The sequence below is a fragment of the Macrosteles quadrilineatus genome, unplaced genomic scaffold (assembly GCF_028750875.1).
Source record: "Macrosteles quadrilineatus isolate MER2022 unplaced genomic scaffold, UCM_ALF_1.0 Scaffold_9__3_contigs__length_116548681, whole genome shotgun sequence".
Taxonomy (NCBI): domain Eukaryota; kingdom Metazoa; phylum Arthropoda; class Insecta; order Hemiptera; family Cicadellidae; genus Macrosteles; species Macrosteles quadrilineatus.
The window spans coordinates 65,877,026-65,896,457 of record NW_026542602.1 but is presented as its reverse complement, the minus strand read 5'-3'; the positions used below and the strand labels follow the sequence as shown (position 1 = coordinate 65,896,457).

The window sequence follows — 19,432 nt, the reverse complement described above, 5'->3', positions numbered from 1 at the left end:
TCACTTACATTCACTTCTCCATTGCAAAAGTACAAGCGGTTAAAAATGTTATTGCCACCACATTTCCCTTGAATAAATGTGGTCGTTATGACTGTGAAATTGAGACAAGACTGATTCAAATAACTTATATTCCTCTAGTGTTACATTTACACTTCTCCAATGTGTACAAGAACAATCTGTTAAAATGTAATTGATACGAAATTTCCCTTGTCATATACAGAATTATGACAGGCTTTAGTTGTGAATTGAGGCAAGATTGAAATAAGATATACTCGTATTTCTCTGCGTCTTTATTTAAAACATTTGATGACAATTTTTCAACTGTCCAAATTCCTGGTATTTTTCATTATTCATTACTATAAAAAAGGTTTTAATTATTTGCTACTCAAACAATTTGTAAATACTTCTGGTTTTTATTTTAGTTTAAATATGAGTAAAACTAAATAAAATTTGTATCTTAATGATGGAAAATAGTACTGCAACCCCTTTTCATCTTTTAGTTGAGTGATTAATTATAAATTCCCCTTTTAAAGATTTTGGGCACATTAAATTCTCAAAGGTGTTCTAAATTTGTACTTATTAACCTTTACCTTAACTTGATTACTGCATTGTTACCTCTAATTTTAAATTCTCCTTTTAAAGAATTTGGATAAGTTACATCATTAAACTCTTAGCCTTTACCATATCTTGATAACTGCATTTCACCTCTAAAGTTAAAAAAATTTAGTAAAAAATGTACAATGATTGGTTTAGTTTAAATTTAAATCATAGGTTTTGCTATTTTTTTTTAAATTTGTAATTCATTTATACCGTGAAAAAATCAACTATACATTCAATTGAAAATTAATGAATATAGGCTGTAGAATTAACAAACCAAACACTTTTTCTATTCATCCGTTTTGTAACATTCTACTAATTTTCATACCATCACTCAAGTTCTTCCACGCAATGTTTTATTAATCATGAATAGGTTTGTCAAGTATTCGATGTGGTTTCCTGTAGGTACACTGTGTGGCTATTATTCGGTGAGTTATGTTTGGTACGCTTGACAAAGCCTGTATTTCACACCCTGTTGCGCCTTTTATTGTGTTTCCATAACCGAAGTGACACTCTGGGCTGAATCATGCAAACAATCTACTGCGAGAATGTTTGCGCCAATGTATTTGTGTGTGTGGTGTGGAAACTGTTTGTAATTTAAAAGTAGTCAACAATAATAGGCCCACTTGTTAGAAAGTAGTTGTGTAATATGTAAAAAAATGCTTTATACACCGTTGTATTCACTATACAAATATTTCAAATAATTGTTATGATGATCGCTACAACCATTTATTCTCCACACGTAAACAAGTTTAAGTTGCTTCAGCCTATTGAAATGTTAATTTTATTCCAATGTATGGGTTCAGTTTAAAATATTTGTATGCCTACTTAGGGAAATTTGATATTTGATACCGCATGTTATCAATTTTATCTCCACTCACTAGGAATCCTGTTACAAAATTTGTTTAGTTTATGAAAGATAAATAAATGATCACTTTGAAAGGGGGGAAATAATTCCAGGTTTGTTTAAAACAGACCTAACAAACATGAACGGGTAACAATTCAATTGATTCATTACCCAAATTCAATGCTGCAATGATCAAATAACGATTTTGTATTGTCTGTTGCTAAGTACTTGTATATTATAGCTGATGTAAAATAAACATGAAGAAAATGAAAGCAAATTTCTTAGGCAACAAAATTGAGCTTCTCGCTAAATTAACATTAACGTCTGATAAATATTTAACATCTTCAATAATTATTTAGCCTATAGTTCATAGCCATTTAATAAGAAAGTATTAAAGTATTAAAGTGGTTTAAAACTGCATTTTAAAAAACATTTCCCCAACTGATAACAATAAAGCAAATAAATAAAGCAAATAATAAATAAATAAATAAAAAATAAAATAAAATATAAAAAATTAATAAATAAAAATAAAATAGGCCTAATAAATAAATAAAATAATAAATATAATAAATAATAAATTAAAAATAAATTAAACAATAAAATATAAAATAATAAATTTATAAATTATTAATAAAATGATAAATAAAATAATTATAAAAATAAAATAATAAATAAAGCAAATACTGATAATAATAAAGTATAAGTTAAGACGAGCCAAGTTTCTTGGTAGTGTATTTCGTAAGATACTTGAAGGTGGTTAACCTAGGCGGGGAGGTTATTGGAAAGTGATTATGTTGAGTTTCAAGAAGATACAGAGTTGTTAACTCAGCTAATGGGGGAGAAACCGTAGAATGTCAGCTTCAATTGGACTCATTTGCTCAACGAGTTCACTTTATTCACTCAACGACATTTCCCTTGCTGCTCCTTCTCATGCATGAGTAGACCATTCATTTTTCAATGCGATATATTTATTACAGTTCTTAACATATTTTCCTTATGTCACAGGAACTATTTTGATTAGTTGAATAATGTATGATGATGGGATTTTTTACTTTTACTGAATAGTTATTTTACGTTTTGTAACAGAAATAATAGAAAATTCTGTTGAAGTTTCAACATTTCTTTTAGTTAGCCTGTTTCTATTAATAAAACAATTTTTATCCTATGAATTTTATATTTACAGTTGAAACAGCAAAAACAACTAAGTTTTATTATAAGTTAAAAAATATATTTATCTATAACTATCTACCACTACCTACCTATCTAGTTAGCACTAATAATTTTCTTCAAACAAAAAATCTTTTTAAAATGTAGACTAAACTATAAAATAAATAATTAAAATCAACAACCAAGAGCCCTTAAGATTTAAAATTAAAAGGTTTTAATTTTATTCTAGGTCCAAAAATTCTTTTATAGTACATACTAAGTACATACTTAAGTAGTTTATAAGTAGGCATGTAAAAAGCATTAAATCTTACATCCATTCAAATCTTTTAAGTTATTTTTTTTGCTCTTGTTTTAAGGTTAATCATGTCTATCAAAATTAACTGCAATTATTCCTTATCATAGAGGCTAAAAGAATCATAATGTTAAAAGAAAGATGTAACCAAAATACAAACTGGAGTAAGTGAAATAAGGTCATGTAACGCAAACAGGCTACTTTGTGTTCTTTTTACTTCGTGTTTTTGTGTATACTTTGTACCTACTCAATATTTTACACTATTTACAAATAATTAAAATATTTTTATTTTGGTTGTTTTCCTTGAAAGTCGGTTGTTGTATATCAGAAAATTCAGCATTCTGTTAAAATCTTGGTCAAAAAAATTAAATAAAATGTACCCTAACTATAAATTAAACTGTATCGTGTGATGCTATATTCTCACAAGGAAGGCTAACGGAATTTCCTTATCTGGATGGGGGTTACTAACTTTGTAGCAATGAATTTGAAAGTAGCACCCGGCTATCTGTAGTTTGCACAGTCTTCCTTGTACTAGCTGAGTTTGCAAGATTCCTCTTGGCTAAGATCATACAACGTAAGATCACAAATATGCCTAGAAACCCATGCTTTGGAAAGAAATATTCCACTAATTAATTGTCATTAAGTCCTGAGTAATAATCAGTTTCTTTACAACAATTTTTACAACATATTTGATGCTCACACAACTTCTAAATAATTTTAATATTCTATTATATTTGTTTAACAACTATAATAATGCAAATGTATATATAAATGAAAAATGTAAACATACAACGACTTAATACCAGCAACACAATAACGACAACACAATACACACAATACACAATACAACACAGCAACGACAATAATATCAGCTTATGACAAACCTCCCCTTTTTGACTTTCATGTACTTTTTTTCAACAAACTCTCATCTCCAATTCTTACAAGTTGGATAGATAACATAAGGTAATTGTTTTTCAACTGTTAAATTTACAACTCCAATCAATGGAACTCCTCACTAGCACCCGTTGCCTATAGTTTGGAAACTTGCATTTCATCTCTTTTAAAAGTTTAATTATTAAAAAATACAAAATTGTGTTCATTCTCCTTTTTACGTTCAATTAATCTTCTCATATATGTTGTGGAGCTAATGGTAAACTCAGCGCATAATATGGGAAACATAGTGATAAAGAAGCTATTTTCGTATATAATTCAGATAAATTTTAATAGATGAGAAAATAAACGGTATCAGCATTCTGACACATACTTGCTCCCATAAGTTTGTCAACAACCTTTATCATGTGTACCTAAGCGGTGAGAGTAAATATACGGAAATGGGATTTGTACAATTTTCTTCAGAATTTAAAGGACTATAACATACTAAATTTTTATCAAAATCGTTCCGGCCATTTTTGGGAAAATCCTATTTTTCCGTTATTTTATGGGGTTTTATTGGAAAATCCCTATTAAAAATAAAATTTCTAAAAAATGAAAAACCTATCAAAATTGTAAGGACCATAACATACAATGTTAAATCAAAACCGGATTTTTGTCTAAAATCCTATTTTTTGTTATTTTATGGGGTTTTTAATGGGAAAATAACATAATTTACCATAACTTTTGAACCGTAATTTTTACAGAAATGGGATTTGTACCATTTTATTCAGAATTTAAAGGGCTACAACATACTAAATTTTTATCAAAATCGTTTTGGGCCATTTTTTAGAAAATCCGATTTTCTTGTTTTTTATGGGTTTGTATGAGAAAATCCCCATTAAAAATCAAAATTTCAAAAAAATGAAAAAAACGCCTGGAGATACTATGGATTAGGACCTACATACCAAATTTCATCGCAATCGGACCACAGGTGTAGTCTCTAGCTCTGTACACATCCAGACACACAGACACACACACAGACATCACTTCGAAAACCACCTTTTTGGGTCCAGGGGGACCCAAAACGAATATAAACACTCAAAACCCAAACTCGAAAATTTTGACGAAAACAATACTTTCTCCATATATTATGGTATAGGGGGAGAAAGTAAAAAGGGAAATTGTGGTACGAAAGTTATTGGAAATAAGAGAGGGGTTGGTGTAGCTGTAATATATATTGTCTAACACCCCTCAAGTTTGCAAGGGATGGTAATAAGTGGGGAAAGAGGGTGTGAAAAATATGACTTTCGGGAGTTGGATGGGGTATAAAAGTAATTTTAAAGACATGCTTTTCATTTTATCTCAAACTTTGGGGCAATAACCTCTCTCTTGTGTAGGAGTTCTTGAGGTTGTAATTGTTAAATAAGTGGTTTATTTATGTTTTGATTTGAGAATTTTGTTGTAAAATATGAAATCGTGTTTATTTTATGTAGCTGAAAATAATTAACAATACATTTTTTCTTGTAACCCCATTTTAAACTCATTTAAATACATTAAAATAATCACTGGCTTGTTTAAAAACAAAACAATAATACAACATTTTTTCTGTCGACTTGATTCAAAATGAATTCCTAAATGCCTTCTGTTAATTTTGAATGTCTCGACTTATTAATTCAATACAGTATTGCTTTACATTTTCTTGAGCAGTATACTTGGTTGTTGTATTAATAGTCAAAGATACTAGTCAAGGAATATGATTAAAAAACAAAAATACATGTTTAAAACTGGTGATGTAGTACTGCTTCACTAAAAGTCGTTAGTCTTACATCTAGAAGACAACTTTTTGTCACCTGTAGTTTAGTGTAAACTTATTAAAAATACTGCACTATTTAACAATACTTTTTTAGTAAATTTCCTATTTAGGGAATAAGCTAAACTACTCTAGATCTCGAGAAAGACCTAGCCCGGGAACAATTTACTTTTCTTGAAGTCCTTCGAGGTCAAAAACACTGTCTGTTCAAATAATCCTATATAATATACACACAAATACTGTACAAGGTTAAGGTGAAAATTTCAAAAATCTAAATTTATATTTTGATAACATTTGTAAAACATTTTCATTTCATGATGATATAATGAAATTTTACCAAAAACACTTTACCTTCCCTGTAGCAGCAAACCTAATTACTCATTATATCTTATTTTCCAGAGAACTAATCTATTTTTTTTTTGAAATATTTTAGTGAAAATCAAATCAGGTGAAAATAGAGATTTGCTTTTAAAATTAATCATGTCTATAAAACATCAATAGGCCTACAATACCATAGGATTTATGAAAATATAGTTTATTTGAAGATCAGTAGGCCTATTGTGTGATAAAGTACACTGCCAACAAAAAGCTATATCTTGGGAAATAAAACGTTTATGGGGCAATTTATTATCGGTCATAAACAATGTTACTACCATCCCTAGGATGAAGTGGTCTGTCTCATTGACGGGTTGATGTAGGTCGTAACAGATTCATTCAGCCCCAACCTCTACGATCTAGCTAACCAGTAGTGGTCTGTTTGTTAATTACGGAACTATGTGTTTAGCTCCCTGATCTCTAGCGGTTGGTTTGGATTATTTTGGACCGTTTATTGAATACCGTAGTACAGTAGCGTAACCTGGGCTCGCAAACAAGTTAACCAAATAATGAAGTTTACTTGAAATTGTAAAAAAATACATTACAACAAAATAAGATAATTACAAAAATATATATTACGACTTAACAAAAAATTATTGATTGGATTTGTTCTATTTGGAATTAGCAAAATAAATAGGTTGGTTTAACGTATGTATTGTTCACCAAGTGGACGAGAAACCACAATGTAAAAAAAATTAAACTAAATCAATATTAGTACTGTATCACCAAATTCTCTTAGATCTAGTTAAATCAGCTGTGTGGCAGAGATTAATCTTTGTACTTAATGCAAAAAGAGTTTTCTCTGCGACATCCTGTTTAACTTATCTTTACGTTGTCATTTTAAAGCCAATGATATAGCGCAGAAGCAGATGGTAATTAAAAAGGTAACACTTCTACAATGTCTGGAATAATATCTCTGCAAAGACAGGTTTTTTTAGAGCTTCTAAAGGTTGCTTTCAAAGGTCCACCGACCAACTTAATTTATAACAGTTTTAAACTAGAATTGTAATTTATTTATTTATTCCTATTGTCTGACTGTCTCAAACAAAAATGTTAATTTAATGCGATGATTTTTTAAAATTAAATTTGAACAGTAGGTTATTAAAATGTGCCATGTGTGCATGGTTCTCTCGAATATCTTTTTTATAAGTCTAACTTAATTCTACATTTTAATAAAAATTTGATCGATGAAGTGGAATTAACAATCCAAAGCAGATTAAAGTGATAATTTACACCATAGACAATGCAATGCCTTTGGCAAAATCCTTTTGAAAAAAAATTATTTCTGTGTGGATGATTGTTCTAACTATATATATAACAAAATCATTCAAAAACTCACGGCATATAAAATGGCTATTGAGTCAACTCTGAAAATTTTTTAGTCTCCACAATAAATACAATATTTATCATACAAAAAATATTTAATGTGTAGCAATAAATGTACAACAAAAATTGTGTATTTATTTTCATGCACAAAAATTATTAAGTTAACTACTTCTAATACCAGAGAATCCGCCGTAGACAATACTAAACAATGCAACGCAACAACTTGAATCATTTAAACTAAAATTAGTTTTGCGCTGAGGCCCCTTAATTATACAGCCACAGAAAACTCAAATAAAAATGTAGGTGTCTGAAAATAGCTGAAATTATAATATTTTGCTGTTTTAAAAATATTTAAAACTATCAGATTGAACCAACAATCTATAAATAGTTTACAACTCTTGACCATTATACATCGATGCTCTTGACATATTCAAAGCAACGTTGGCGCTGACAAATTGCAGTAACATAACGAAAATAAAAGATTTCACATCTCAGAAATAAAGGATGTGTGGGTTCATTTAATGAACAGGTTCATGGAATTACATCAGCCTTTATCTCAAATAAGATATTTTAGATTATTCACTGAGAACGCTAATTTTAGGTTTGGATAAATACTATTTTAGGTTTTGAGAACCTGTTCAATACCTCCACGTGCTTTTATGAGTATATACTTACTTATTTACATGTTGTGAGATTAAATTGTGCCTCCCACGATACAAAATTTTTATTTTCCTTTTGTAAATGTGATGTGTGCTTAATGTTACAACACAATTTCATTTTAAAATAATTCTTTTCCTTACTATTGTTGTAAAATAAGCAATTTTAAATAATTGACACTAAAAATAATACTTATATATTTTAATATTAAAACAAAAGTAACTATTTTGATGTTGATGTTTGATAAAATAATCTTTTATTAACATTTTTAATGGGGTTATTCGTTTTAAAAGGGCATGTAAACAATTAATACTTACGAGGTTTCCTCCTTCTTTAATGGAAGCAAAGAAACATTTAAAATATTTATATCACATAACTAAGCAAATGAAAAATTATTAGTTTTGAAAAAGTAGACTACTTTCATCAAATCACATTGAAAAATCAGTATTGCACACTGCACAGTACCAGTTTGAATAAACTTGATATAATTTTGGATCTTGCGAAAGTCGCTTGTCACCCATTTGCAAATGTGCTCCATATGCGGTTTCTAATGATATGTCAGTTATTCAAGCGGGTGATACCACCGCATATTACCGTTCTGCTATCTCAAGTACATAATTTTACTTCCCAAGTTAAACTGCATTAATCACCTACTCAATCCTGTTTAGTGTTTTGTTGTAGTTGCTAACATTCTTTTACAACTCATTGCTGAAAAGCTTGAACATTCCGACAGAAAGATTTGTTGTAGTACATTGTTGTAGTGTTCTGGATTACTGCATTGTTGTCGTGTTGGTATTGTTTAGTGTCGGAAGATGTGTTGGAAGACTTGTGTTAATCTCCTCGCTCTTGTCTAATGTAATTGCCGTCTTGTGGTACACTTTAATCCGCCCTGACACCGATATTGTCTTAGCGCTTAAGTTTGGATATAAGGATAACAGGATGAAAGACATTTTGCGTAATTACTTAATTGTTTATCGACCTTTTCAGTTTCAGTGTTTTAAAAGATTATTATACAAAATTCACAGGAAACTGTGATTTTGGAATATATATATATTTTTTACAAAATACATGCTATTTTTCACACATTTAAATCTCATCAGGCTCTGGGAAAATCTTGTTTGTTGTAGGAAGGAGTTGTATGATTCCGTTTGCTATTTTTTTGTAAACTCTTCCTAGGAAGTCTTAAAACGATTCCCTCTTTTTTTAGACCATCTCTCACACTCACCATGAAAAAAAAAAAATTTTTGCACAGAGTAATTTGAAAAATGCACTGATTTCTTTTTCAATTTAAACTATGTTCGCTGGTTTTTTTATAGCTTAATATGAATCGTAATATGTTCACAGTAAACAATCTTTAAATGAATAAGGCTTGTAGGCTGGGCTTAGCCGTACATGAAAGATATTTTGTATACAGTTTTTTTTTTCAAATTGGGACGAATACCATTTATGAAACATATTTTTGGATATTAAGTAACAACAGTAGGTTATCGGATAACATGATATGTGAGCATGTTGTTTTGATGACTAATTAACTAACTTTTAAAAACAAGTAACAAGTAATTGTACTCTTCAAACTATTTGTACATAGTGCATGTAAAAATCTAAAATAATAATTTATAATTATAGTATTAATAATTAGCAAGATTTTATACAAAAAATAAATGAAAAATATTTACTTAGCTATACATCAGGCTATAACAAATTTTGCTAAGCCTACTAATTTACTAATAGAATCAATTAAAATCAAATAATAACTAATTGTAATTTGAATGTGCATGGATTTGATATAAAATCATCTGTATCATACAGCTAATTCAATAGGAAGACTACAGTACAGAAATAGAAAAATTGTACACTATTACTATGCATTTACTATGTGCTATCACTATGTACTTTAAACCTACGTTTTATTTCATAGAAAATCTACGCTTACTGTTGAAAGATATTTTCCTGTAGATATGCAGAATCCCTCTATAAATTAAAATGGGTTCAAAAATAAGCACAAAAATTAATTTAAAATTAAAAAAAAAAATACATGGGTCTTGTGGGTTGCTATGCTGGTGATGAAATAACTACAAATTATAATTAGAAAATCAAAACGAATCAAAGAAATTCAGAAATCAGAAAATCAGATAATCTTCCAAATCTTCAAATTCCAATCACATGTTTTATTTACAGTGTAAAAATAGACAAGTCTGTACATTACATATTTTTGGTCGAGTTTTCAACCACTGGACGACCTGTAGTATTAATAATTACACAGTAAGTGTAAAACAATCGTTTTAATAATACTTTTTAATTTGTCAAAATTCCCCTTGGAAGTTGCTTTTGTTTTCCTAGGTTTTAGTTTTTTAGATTAACATTTTTGTTAAAAGTTAACGGTGATTGATGTATTTTTTAAACTGTTGACATCAATATTTATGTAAATGGCAAAACAACTTTGATGATCATGTGAATATTTAATCAATTACATTTGAAAATTGGCCCCTTTTGTCGTAGCCACTGGAGCAATCGGGTTATACAACAATTCTCCTCCGCTCTTTTCCCTCCAAACTCCCTCTTTAGATAGGTAATTCACTCAAGGTGTATATAGAGTGTATATAGCATTTTTATAATGTATGCCTACTGTACATGTTTTAGAAAACTTCTCCATAGCAGGCGTTTTACGTAGTTACCTAGCGAATAGTGTCATTTTGACTACTAAATAACAGCTTAGTAGCATTGTAGCCTATTTAGTTTTTACTGAAGCAACTAGTTCTTAGTAAAGTATTTCACATAGCTGTTGCTAATTGCTTTATATTCTTAGTCTTGCTTTTTATTATGATTTATTACTTCTTTTATAACTGTGATAGTGTAATGGGCCACCTTGACTCATCTTGGGGTTTTCCCATATTTTATGATTTGGTATCATTATTTTTTTTTTTTTTTTGTATTCCTACAATATGCCCTATACAGTTTCTCACTGTAAACATATTATCTCCAAGTAAAATACGACCAAGATCTCTATCTCATTGATTACACTTTTTTTTTACGGTAGCTTTGATTCAGTTTATAGGTGAAATTATGAAAATTCTGTATAAAATTGAGTTTCTTACTGATTCCAAGAATGTGTTGTATTATTTGTTATGAAGAACAGGATACTTCTTCAAAACTTCTCATTGTGAGATTAATATATTCTAAACAATAAAAAAATAATCGTTTAAGAATCTATGTGAAGATAGCAGGATTACTTGAGAAAGAGTCTGTTCTAAACCAAGAAACACATAAACTTTGCAACTACATAAAATTAGAATATTTACCTTTTATGAAGGTTTTATGGGCTTCCGCACCGCAGAAAAGCATGTGGATTCATGAGTCCAGGTGGTTTTTAGTGCATGCAATTTTATTGGCCGATGTTTATTTGCCTCTTCTGTTGTCTGTTTGTTTGCGCATGGTTGTCTCCGTGGGATGTCGGACGTCGCAGTCGTCACCTCGTTGTATGTTACAGTCAAGTACCTGCGGGAAGTCACCCCTTACTTCCGCAAGGCCAGCATCATCAGCGAGGTCGGGTGGGAGCTACAGAGGGGGTTCCTCAGCGGCGCTCCTCCTTCCCCCTCGCCGCACTCGCCCCAGCGCGCTGACACACGCTACCTGCCTCTACAGCTGTGCTTCCTCGTCAGGAACCTGCGCCATCCGGACCCTGGTGAGTCCTGGCAAACTTAATGGGACCTCAGAAACCCAAATGAGGTTAGCTGGACAATCAGGTGAATTTAGGGATGTCAATGGGAATACAAGGTTCAAAATGTGTGATTCAATGTAATTTGCCCATTGTGTCTAAAATCTGGGTGAACGGCAGGTAATTTCTTCACGAATTGTGTAACGACAACATTTTTTCATATAGGCCTTAGCCATACAAGATTAAGGACACACAATTCTTGTCATTTGTCCATGAGGTTTAATGATGATTGGGGTGGCCAATCAAAATAAATCACCATTTACCATTTTCAATACATATTTACAGGTTTTTATATGAATTCTATTAAAATGTAACTATATTTTTAAAACCTATTGGCATTAGCAACTATCAAATATTAAAAGATTGCCAGTAATAAACAAAAATATTTTTTTAGCTTTACTTAACAATTATAAAATAAGGTAAATATGTGTTAAATATGATGAATAGGGATACAATTTAAATCTTCTATTCCTATTGGGTTGGTTTTATCCATCTTTCCCGCTATGAGCAAGTTGCCATAGCAATTGAAGTAGTTTTCCTGGAAGCCTTTATATTGAAAATAACAAAAGATTGGAAATTTCTTCTTAAGGGTTTGTTATACTTTGGAGAAAATAATACTGTAACAACTTTGATTCTAAAGTAACAAGGTATTTAACAGATCTCAAGAACAGCTTGTAACAATTGGTCGTAAATCTTTAGAAAAATGTTTTTGTTGCAAATCAGTTTGAATAAAACCTTTATAAATCAACTTTCCCTAAGTTTTAGATTTGTTGTAACAGGAATAATCTAACAAAATACGCCAGCCTGTATTCATATGGGGGTCTGAGGTTCCTACCTTTGTAGTTTATTTGTAGTGCATGCATGGTAGTTATTGAAAAAAGCTTCTTTTCTTAAACTATGTGTTGTTTTTAAGTTAAAAAAATTAAGATAATAGGATACAATTTCTTTTCTGAACAGAGGAATAATGATGGCTACTTCATCAGAAATGGGACTGATGGAAATTAAATTGTTACCAAATTCAGATATGTTCAAGGATTTCAGTAGTTTCTCAAATAGATATGTTACATACCTTATGACATATAGCTTATGACAACTTTGTAATTAATTACGCTGTTTCTAATTCAGTTACGTTGGTTAAATTAGCAGGAAAAATTATCACTATTTACACCTAATGTATTTAACGTTGACTTATAAAACCCACATCAATTAATATAAACATGAACACAGTTTCATTTTCACAACTATAATGGTCTCACAACCTGAAATATTACTATTAATGGGTATAAATTTGTCGTGCTCTGGTAATAAATGCTAAAAGGCTGGCTGGAGTGGATCATTTTATCGAGGATGAGCCCTTGATCATTCCCCGTTTGTCAGGTACTCGAAGCAACAACGGCTTAACCTTTGACTACTTACTGCTGAGACGCGAGTCATCAATTTAAAGGACGGAAAAGTTTCAAGTAAAGTTTTATTTATTCATGAAAATACATTTTAGACGGATAGGAAACGTCTTTTGAACTACAAGTTATATTATCTGTAGGCCGACATATTGCGTTAACGCAGGCTTTACAATGCATTGCTGTTACATTGATTGTTTGGTTTTTTTGAGATCTTGTATATTTTCCCAAAATGTGTGGTTATGAGACAGAAATTTAACAATTCCTTTGATATAGTGTATTATACAATTTAGCTAATTTTATGCATTACAATGTTATTTTATGGCATATATCCAATATTGGTTGCAGCACAGTCCAAATTGTCTCAAATTCAACTACTTAACCGAGCGAACTTCCCATAAAGAGAATAAGCAATTACCTTAGGTCTCTCTATTACTTTTTCAATTTGAGGTCTCCAGAGACCAAAAACACCATCCATTCAAATTCATATAATATACTACTGTATATACATATAAATATTTAAATTTATCTATCCGTTAGCACGATAACTGTAATAAAAATGATCCAGATTTGATTCAATTTGGTACAAACGTGTAAACTTAAATTTATTTCATTGTGTTTGCGAACCAGAATAATCGAAGATCTACATAATATATATTGGGTAAAAATGTGATTTTCCATCTTTGACCTTCAAAAAATAAAATATTGCAATTTATTTGTAAATAATTTTTAATAGCTCAAAATAAAAAATAATTTAGTATATTGAGGCGTTATTGAATGCTAAATGGTTAAGGAGAACAATTAAAAAAAACCTTTCAATTTTAAATTCCTATGTTATTCTTATAGGGAATAAGCAAACTGTTGTAGATTGCTAATGTTGATATGTTTTGATCAAATTGGACAATTTTTTCATTTCATTATACTTTAGAGACATTTTACTTAGAGAACTCACCTTGTTACCTTCCCTGTAGCAGCAAACCTAATAACTCATTCATTCATACTAGAGGTTAAACAAAGTCTGGAGAGTTTGGACTTGTAACTCAATGTATGCTTAACGTCCGCTGTGCAGCCGATTTGTGGCCACACGTGTTTCTTTTGTAAAAATGTGTTTTAAGTGTTCCTGTACTTCGTTTGGTATTTATTGACTTTTTGATGACCTCTTCGGATTAATTGTACGTCCATTCTTCGCCTGAGGATGACACCCCGTTGACGGGTTGAAACCAGTCGCCTTTCTTTGGTGACATGATCAAATTGACGGATTAAGGTATTTTAACCTCTAGTATTTATTTTGTGACCAGGAGGCAATAAACAACAAAAATAACTTATTAAACAAAATTTGTTAAAGTCAAGAACAAATTATGCATTTAAAAGAAAATATTTGTGTGTAAATAAAATCAGCGTAATTCGCTTGTCTGCTGCAGGTTCGCTGTGACAGTGGTATTATGAATGTGCCCTAGAAAGAGTAGACTTGTCATGAAAAAACTTTTTACAGTTAATGGTTATCAGTACTTTACCACCGCTATGCTAGAGAGTGGTTGCTAATGCAGGCAACCACAACAACCACGGTAGCACCTCTGTGCTGCTTTGCTGACACTGTGATTTGTGGGCTTAGGCTCACCATTAATAATGTTTGGGCTCGAGATCATCCTACAACGTGAATTATGTAACAAAATCACTTTATATTCATGAAGTTAGTGACTTGGAAGGAACGCACACCGTTTAGTAAGTGAATATCGCCCAATATTTTGTTTTATGTTTTTAAAAATATAAAAGTATGTTTTTTTCTAGATTTGCTAACGGAAGTCTGGATGTATAGAGAATTACAGTAAATCTTTTAACAATTGTATAGTTTAAATATTTTTAATCAAGCATTTATACAATAATTATTTTATATCACATTATGAAATTAACGTTGACAATACAGTAAGGTTATAGCTAAAAATGTATATTTTTTCTGTTATTTAATAGATGGAATGAACTGTTGAAACAACTTGCGTTTTAAACCAAAGTAGAAAAATTATTGATACTGTTGAACTATATTGGCTAGGATACCAGGCTGTTTAACAACTCCTGGCTATAATTTAGTTATGAATGATTAAATACCAACATCGGCGGACTTGTAGCCAACGACATGTTGAACACAATTCATCACCAATCTATCGATGGCCAGGACTCCTCCAGATCATAAATCTACCATTGTGTTTTACCGTTCAACCAGTCGAAGCGCTGTTTCATATTCTCCCGGAGATATTTCTTGTTGATTTATGATCTTTTAAATGTACATTTTTTTTTTCGGTGAATTTCCAAGTTATCAATTTAAAGAGATGTTAAAATAAGTTAAAGTTGTTGAGACATTTCATTACAAACTGGTCAAGGGATAAGTTAAAACCCCATTAAAACTTTATTAAACTTTAACAAGCTCTTCAAAACCTAGATTAATACCTAATTACAGTCTGTATTCATAAAAAAGTTTACAAGAGATACGACCATCTTAGTACCAAATTTTGTGAGCTATTTGAATGTTTGTGCTTAAGTTTTGCACAAACTTCGGTCTAGTCGCTAATTGGTTGTAAATATCATCAGTTTGATCGTAACTTTAACTTAGATTAGGCTTTGTGTTTGAACCAAGCAGTGAAGTTTAAGGTTGTGCTAATTAAGTAAAACTTATGATAGCACGAGAGTAATTTAAACCTTAAGATATTTATGCTACATGTATTATCATAAGTAAATCTTGATCTAGTTACAAATTCTTGGAGTCCACTGAGATGAGGAGGTGAATAGAGTTGCGTTTGTATGCCACATCCATTTGCAATTTTTTTTGCATTTTATAGAAGAAAAAAAAACATAAAATACTTTAAAGGGAAATTGTTCAACCTATCGATATTTTGTGCCTGGGAATCAAAATCGTTATTTTAAAACCTAGAAGTCGGCTATCAACACGACCTAAATATTTATATTCAATATTCATATTATTCTTACAAACAATATTTTCAGTTACCAATGTTGAAGAGTGTTAAACAGATTTTTGGGGTTTTGTTTAGAACTTTTTAGTATTCATGTGCTTTACACGTTTTTATAAAACGGAAGATTATGACTTAAACAAAATTTTATTATCAACAATAATTCATTCAAGTGGCAGTGTTAACTTTGAAAGAAATGTTGGCGAACTTTTTTTGTATTATAGAAAAATACTTTATACTTTAATACTTTCTTATGAAATATGTTTCATACTGGTGCACCAACTTGAGAAACCTCATATAGTTTTGAAACACAACACTTCTTAGTAACTCTATGAAAATTACAACACATTGATCAAACAAGTACTATTGAAATAATATTTATAACCTTAAAATTGTTTGTGTAGGGTGAAGGTCTTTCACTGAGTTTGTCTTATAAGCACCTCTTCTCATCAAAGATTTGTTTGGTATCAATGTGTAATAAGAAAGCATTTTAAGAGTAACCCAACTCTCTATGGTGAATAGTGGTTAAGTTTAGAGCTCCTCCCAAACAATTTCTTTATTAGTAGTTTTACCTGCGCTTCTCATCATAGTGAAAATATTTGAAGCTACGGTGAAAAACATTTAGTAAACGCCATTGATTGTACTCTATAGTCAATGGCGTCGTAATGAAATAAAATAAATATACCAATTATTTTTTTCAAATATCTTATTTGATTTTTTTCAATAAGGTTTATGGAAGTGTAATAATCACTAGCTTAAGAAAAGAAAAAAAAACACATTGTAATAATTGTATTGTCATGTCTGATTCCAGTGAGCTCTAATTATTACCAAATATCTTTAAATTATGGTAATGCTTCAGGGATAATCATGAAAGCAACCTTATTTTTGTATTCGATCAATAAAATCCCCTCAAATAATTAAAGCCAATAATTGTAATAATCACTTTAGATTTATATAGCAATTTGCCACCGACAACTCAAGTTGTTATTTATGTGAAAGAAAACTTGAGTTGTAAGAAATCAGTTGTGACATCTACAACCTCACTGCACTTAACTTGATGAAATCTGCCTTACCTCAAGTTGCAGTCTTGTAATGTCACTGCTGAATGGGAAAACTGTGATCTTTAATGTTCATTTTTGATTAACCTGTGCAAAAACTTGAAGTTTTAGCTTAAAAGTGAATTCCAGTAAGGGTTTTAGTTTAAAGTTGTATTAACGGCACATTTTATTTAAAGTCGCTGGTCTAGCATTCCTGCCCAACCGCCCAGTGCCCATTACCAATTGTTTAAATTTTAAACTATGTGACAATCTTTGACCTGGTGGTGCAGAGCCCTTGTTAAGTTAAAGGTTTGTTTACCAACTTTCTAAAGAAAAAAATTGGCTTGCTAGGATAACATTCTTCGTAATTTTTGTCTGAGGACGCTAGGCTCTTAGCTGGGAATATTTTTTTTTTAATTTTTTGCTTCAGGCTAGCTTGACATAGGGGTTTCAACATTATCACTTGAGGCAAAATTCATCGGTGATTGGCGGGTTTTGAACCCAATTTTCAGGACCAAAGTCTCACGCTCTACCCTATACCAGCTCGCTCCCCAACATTCTCTATTGGAAATTACCTTCATCATAAGTTTGACGACGAAAAACTAAAAATACATGAGAACAATACAGTAATTGTTAACTGAAGTTGTTAATTCTACATAGGTAACTTTATTGACGGTTTTTAGAAATTGAACAGTCCTTTAACTGGTAGAAATGTTTCCACTAAACCACATCATAAAACCAATTAATTATTTATTAAAATTATTAATTTTTGATATAAAAAAAATGTTACCACATATTTTTGTTTTATATTCACTAAAAAAACTAGTTGTTAACATTATTTAATCGCAAAAGGTAAATTTTAATTTATAAACCTAATTTTTCCCACAAAAATATAATGCATCTTTAAATAAATAATTTAATTAATTGCTATAATACAAAAAATCTCTCATTTATTACTCTCACCAATTTTTCTAAAGATCATATTTCAGAAAAATATTGAAACTAGTTACACTTATATCACCATTATTCTAAACCCATTACAAATTTATGTCAGATGCTTTTAAATTCCTCAAATAGGAATATTTTATATTATCATGGGATATTTTCTTCACTGACTGCTGACCCATTTTCAAACATTGTTTTACTGTAAGGGACATTTTGCAAAACCAGTACACCATTAATAAGCCTATAAAAGAACAGTTAAATGGTTTATTAGGGTCGGGAGAGCGATTTGGGCAGCAATCAATTCAGAGTCTCCCTCCAATATGATCAATCATTTCATTTTATCCTCTAGGCCCTACTATGGCTTCTAAATTCAATTTATTTACCCAAATATTGTACATACCTTGCTAATAGATAAGTTTGAAGTTGATTTTTTACATTGATATTAGGTATAGTACTATTTATGTTTAAAATATGAAAACTAATTGATTTAAGTTTTATGGTCTTAAAGATTTTTTTGGACAAAGGCCAAAATATTTCTCTAAGATATAACGTTCAAACAGATTAAATGGAAATAACCTAAACATAACAAAATTTGACCTTTTAATTAAAATTTCTATTGAAAGGCCAGTTTTAATGATTTCAATGAGTTTTGATGATATTGTTGTAATTCCCTTTTTCAGTGAGATAATATATATTGGCTATAATATATTGATATATATATATTAGATATAATATATTGGCTCTAAATAATTGAGGGAAAAGCTGTACACAAACTAGGATCTGCACTTAAACTAGGCAATTTTCAGTTCTAAAAATTGTTGTTATAAGACACACTATTGACAAACATTATTTTTATCTTAATTCCTGCCTTTAATTTTTTCCTTAATTTTATTTTATTTTGCCGTATATGAGTTTTGACGTAATGTTTGGTAAAAAATGAATAATATTTAACAAGTTACACTACGTTCACAAAAGATCCATGATAAAATTAATTATTGACCAAGCAGTTTTCAAATGACCAACGAATGATGCTGTGAGCGAATCAAATAATCTGTTTGTGGTTATTTAATAATTTGGCAACTATTTCTGTCTCAAAATACAAACTATGATAAAATTGATTCATCAGATTTGCAAAGTTCTGTAAAAAAGACTTACCTTTTTGTGGCGCACAAACTGTAATATGAAACATTTAACAACATACACATTGTAGAAGAGCGAAGAGCCAGTGTTGTGGTTGGAAAACCAGAACATTGTACTGGGCTGGTAGCCAGCTCCATATCATACATTGTACCTTAACATCCACAGATATACAGTTAGTGTAGATTGCCGTTGTTACATATTTGTAGCTACAATTCACAGTTTATTGTGCTTTTTGGCAAAATGGTGGTAGTGTTCAAATTATTCTAAGAGTTGTGGTGCTGTTGGCTCTTTTAA

The 19,432-nt window shown here is 30.4% G+C and overlaps 1 protein-coding gene across 2 annotated transcripts in view; it reads left to right on the top strand.

The window, feature by feature from the left end:
• LOC129002456 (beta-1-syntrophin) overlaps positions 1–19,432 on the top strand; it is an 80,450-nt gene that overhangs the window by 18,757 nt on the left and 42,261 nt on the right. Inside the window, exon 2 of one of the 2 annotated variants that reach the window (XM_054430278.1) lies at positions 11,432–11,626. In XM_054430278.1, coding sequence (XP_054286253.1) covers positions 11,432–11,626 — 195 coding nt within the window. Of the gene's footprint in view, positions 1–11,407; positions 11,627–19,432 lie in introns of both variants that reach the window. The other variant, XM_054430276.1, reaches the window with a different exon arrangement.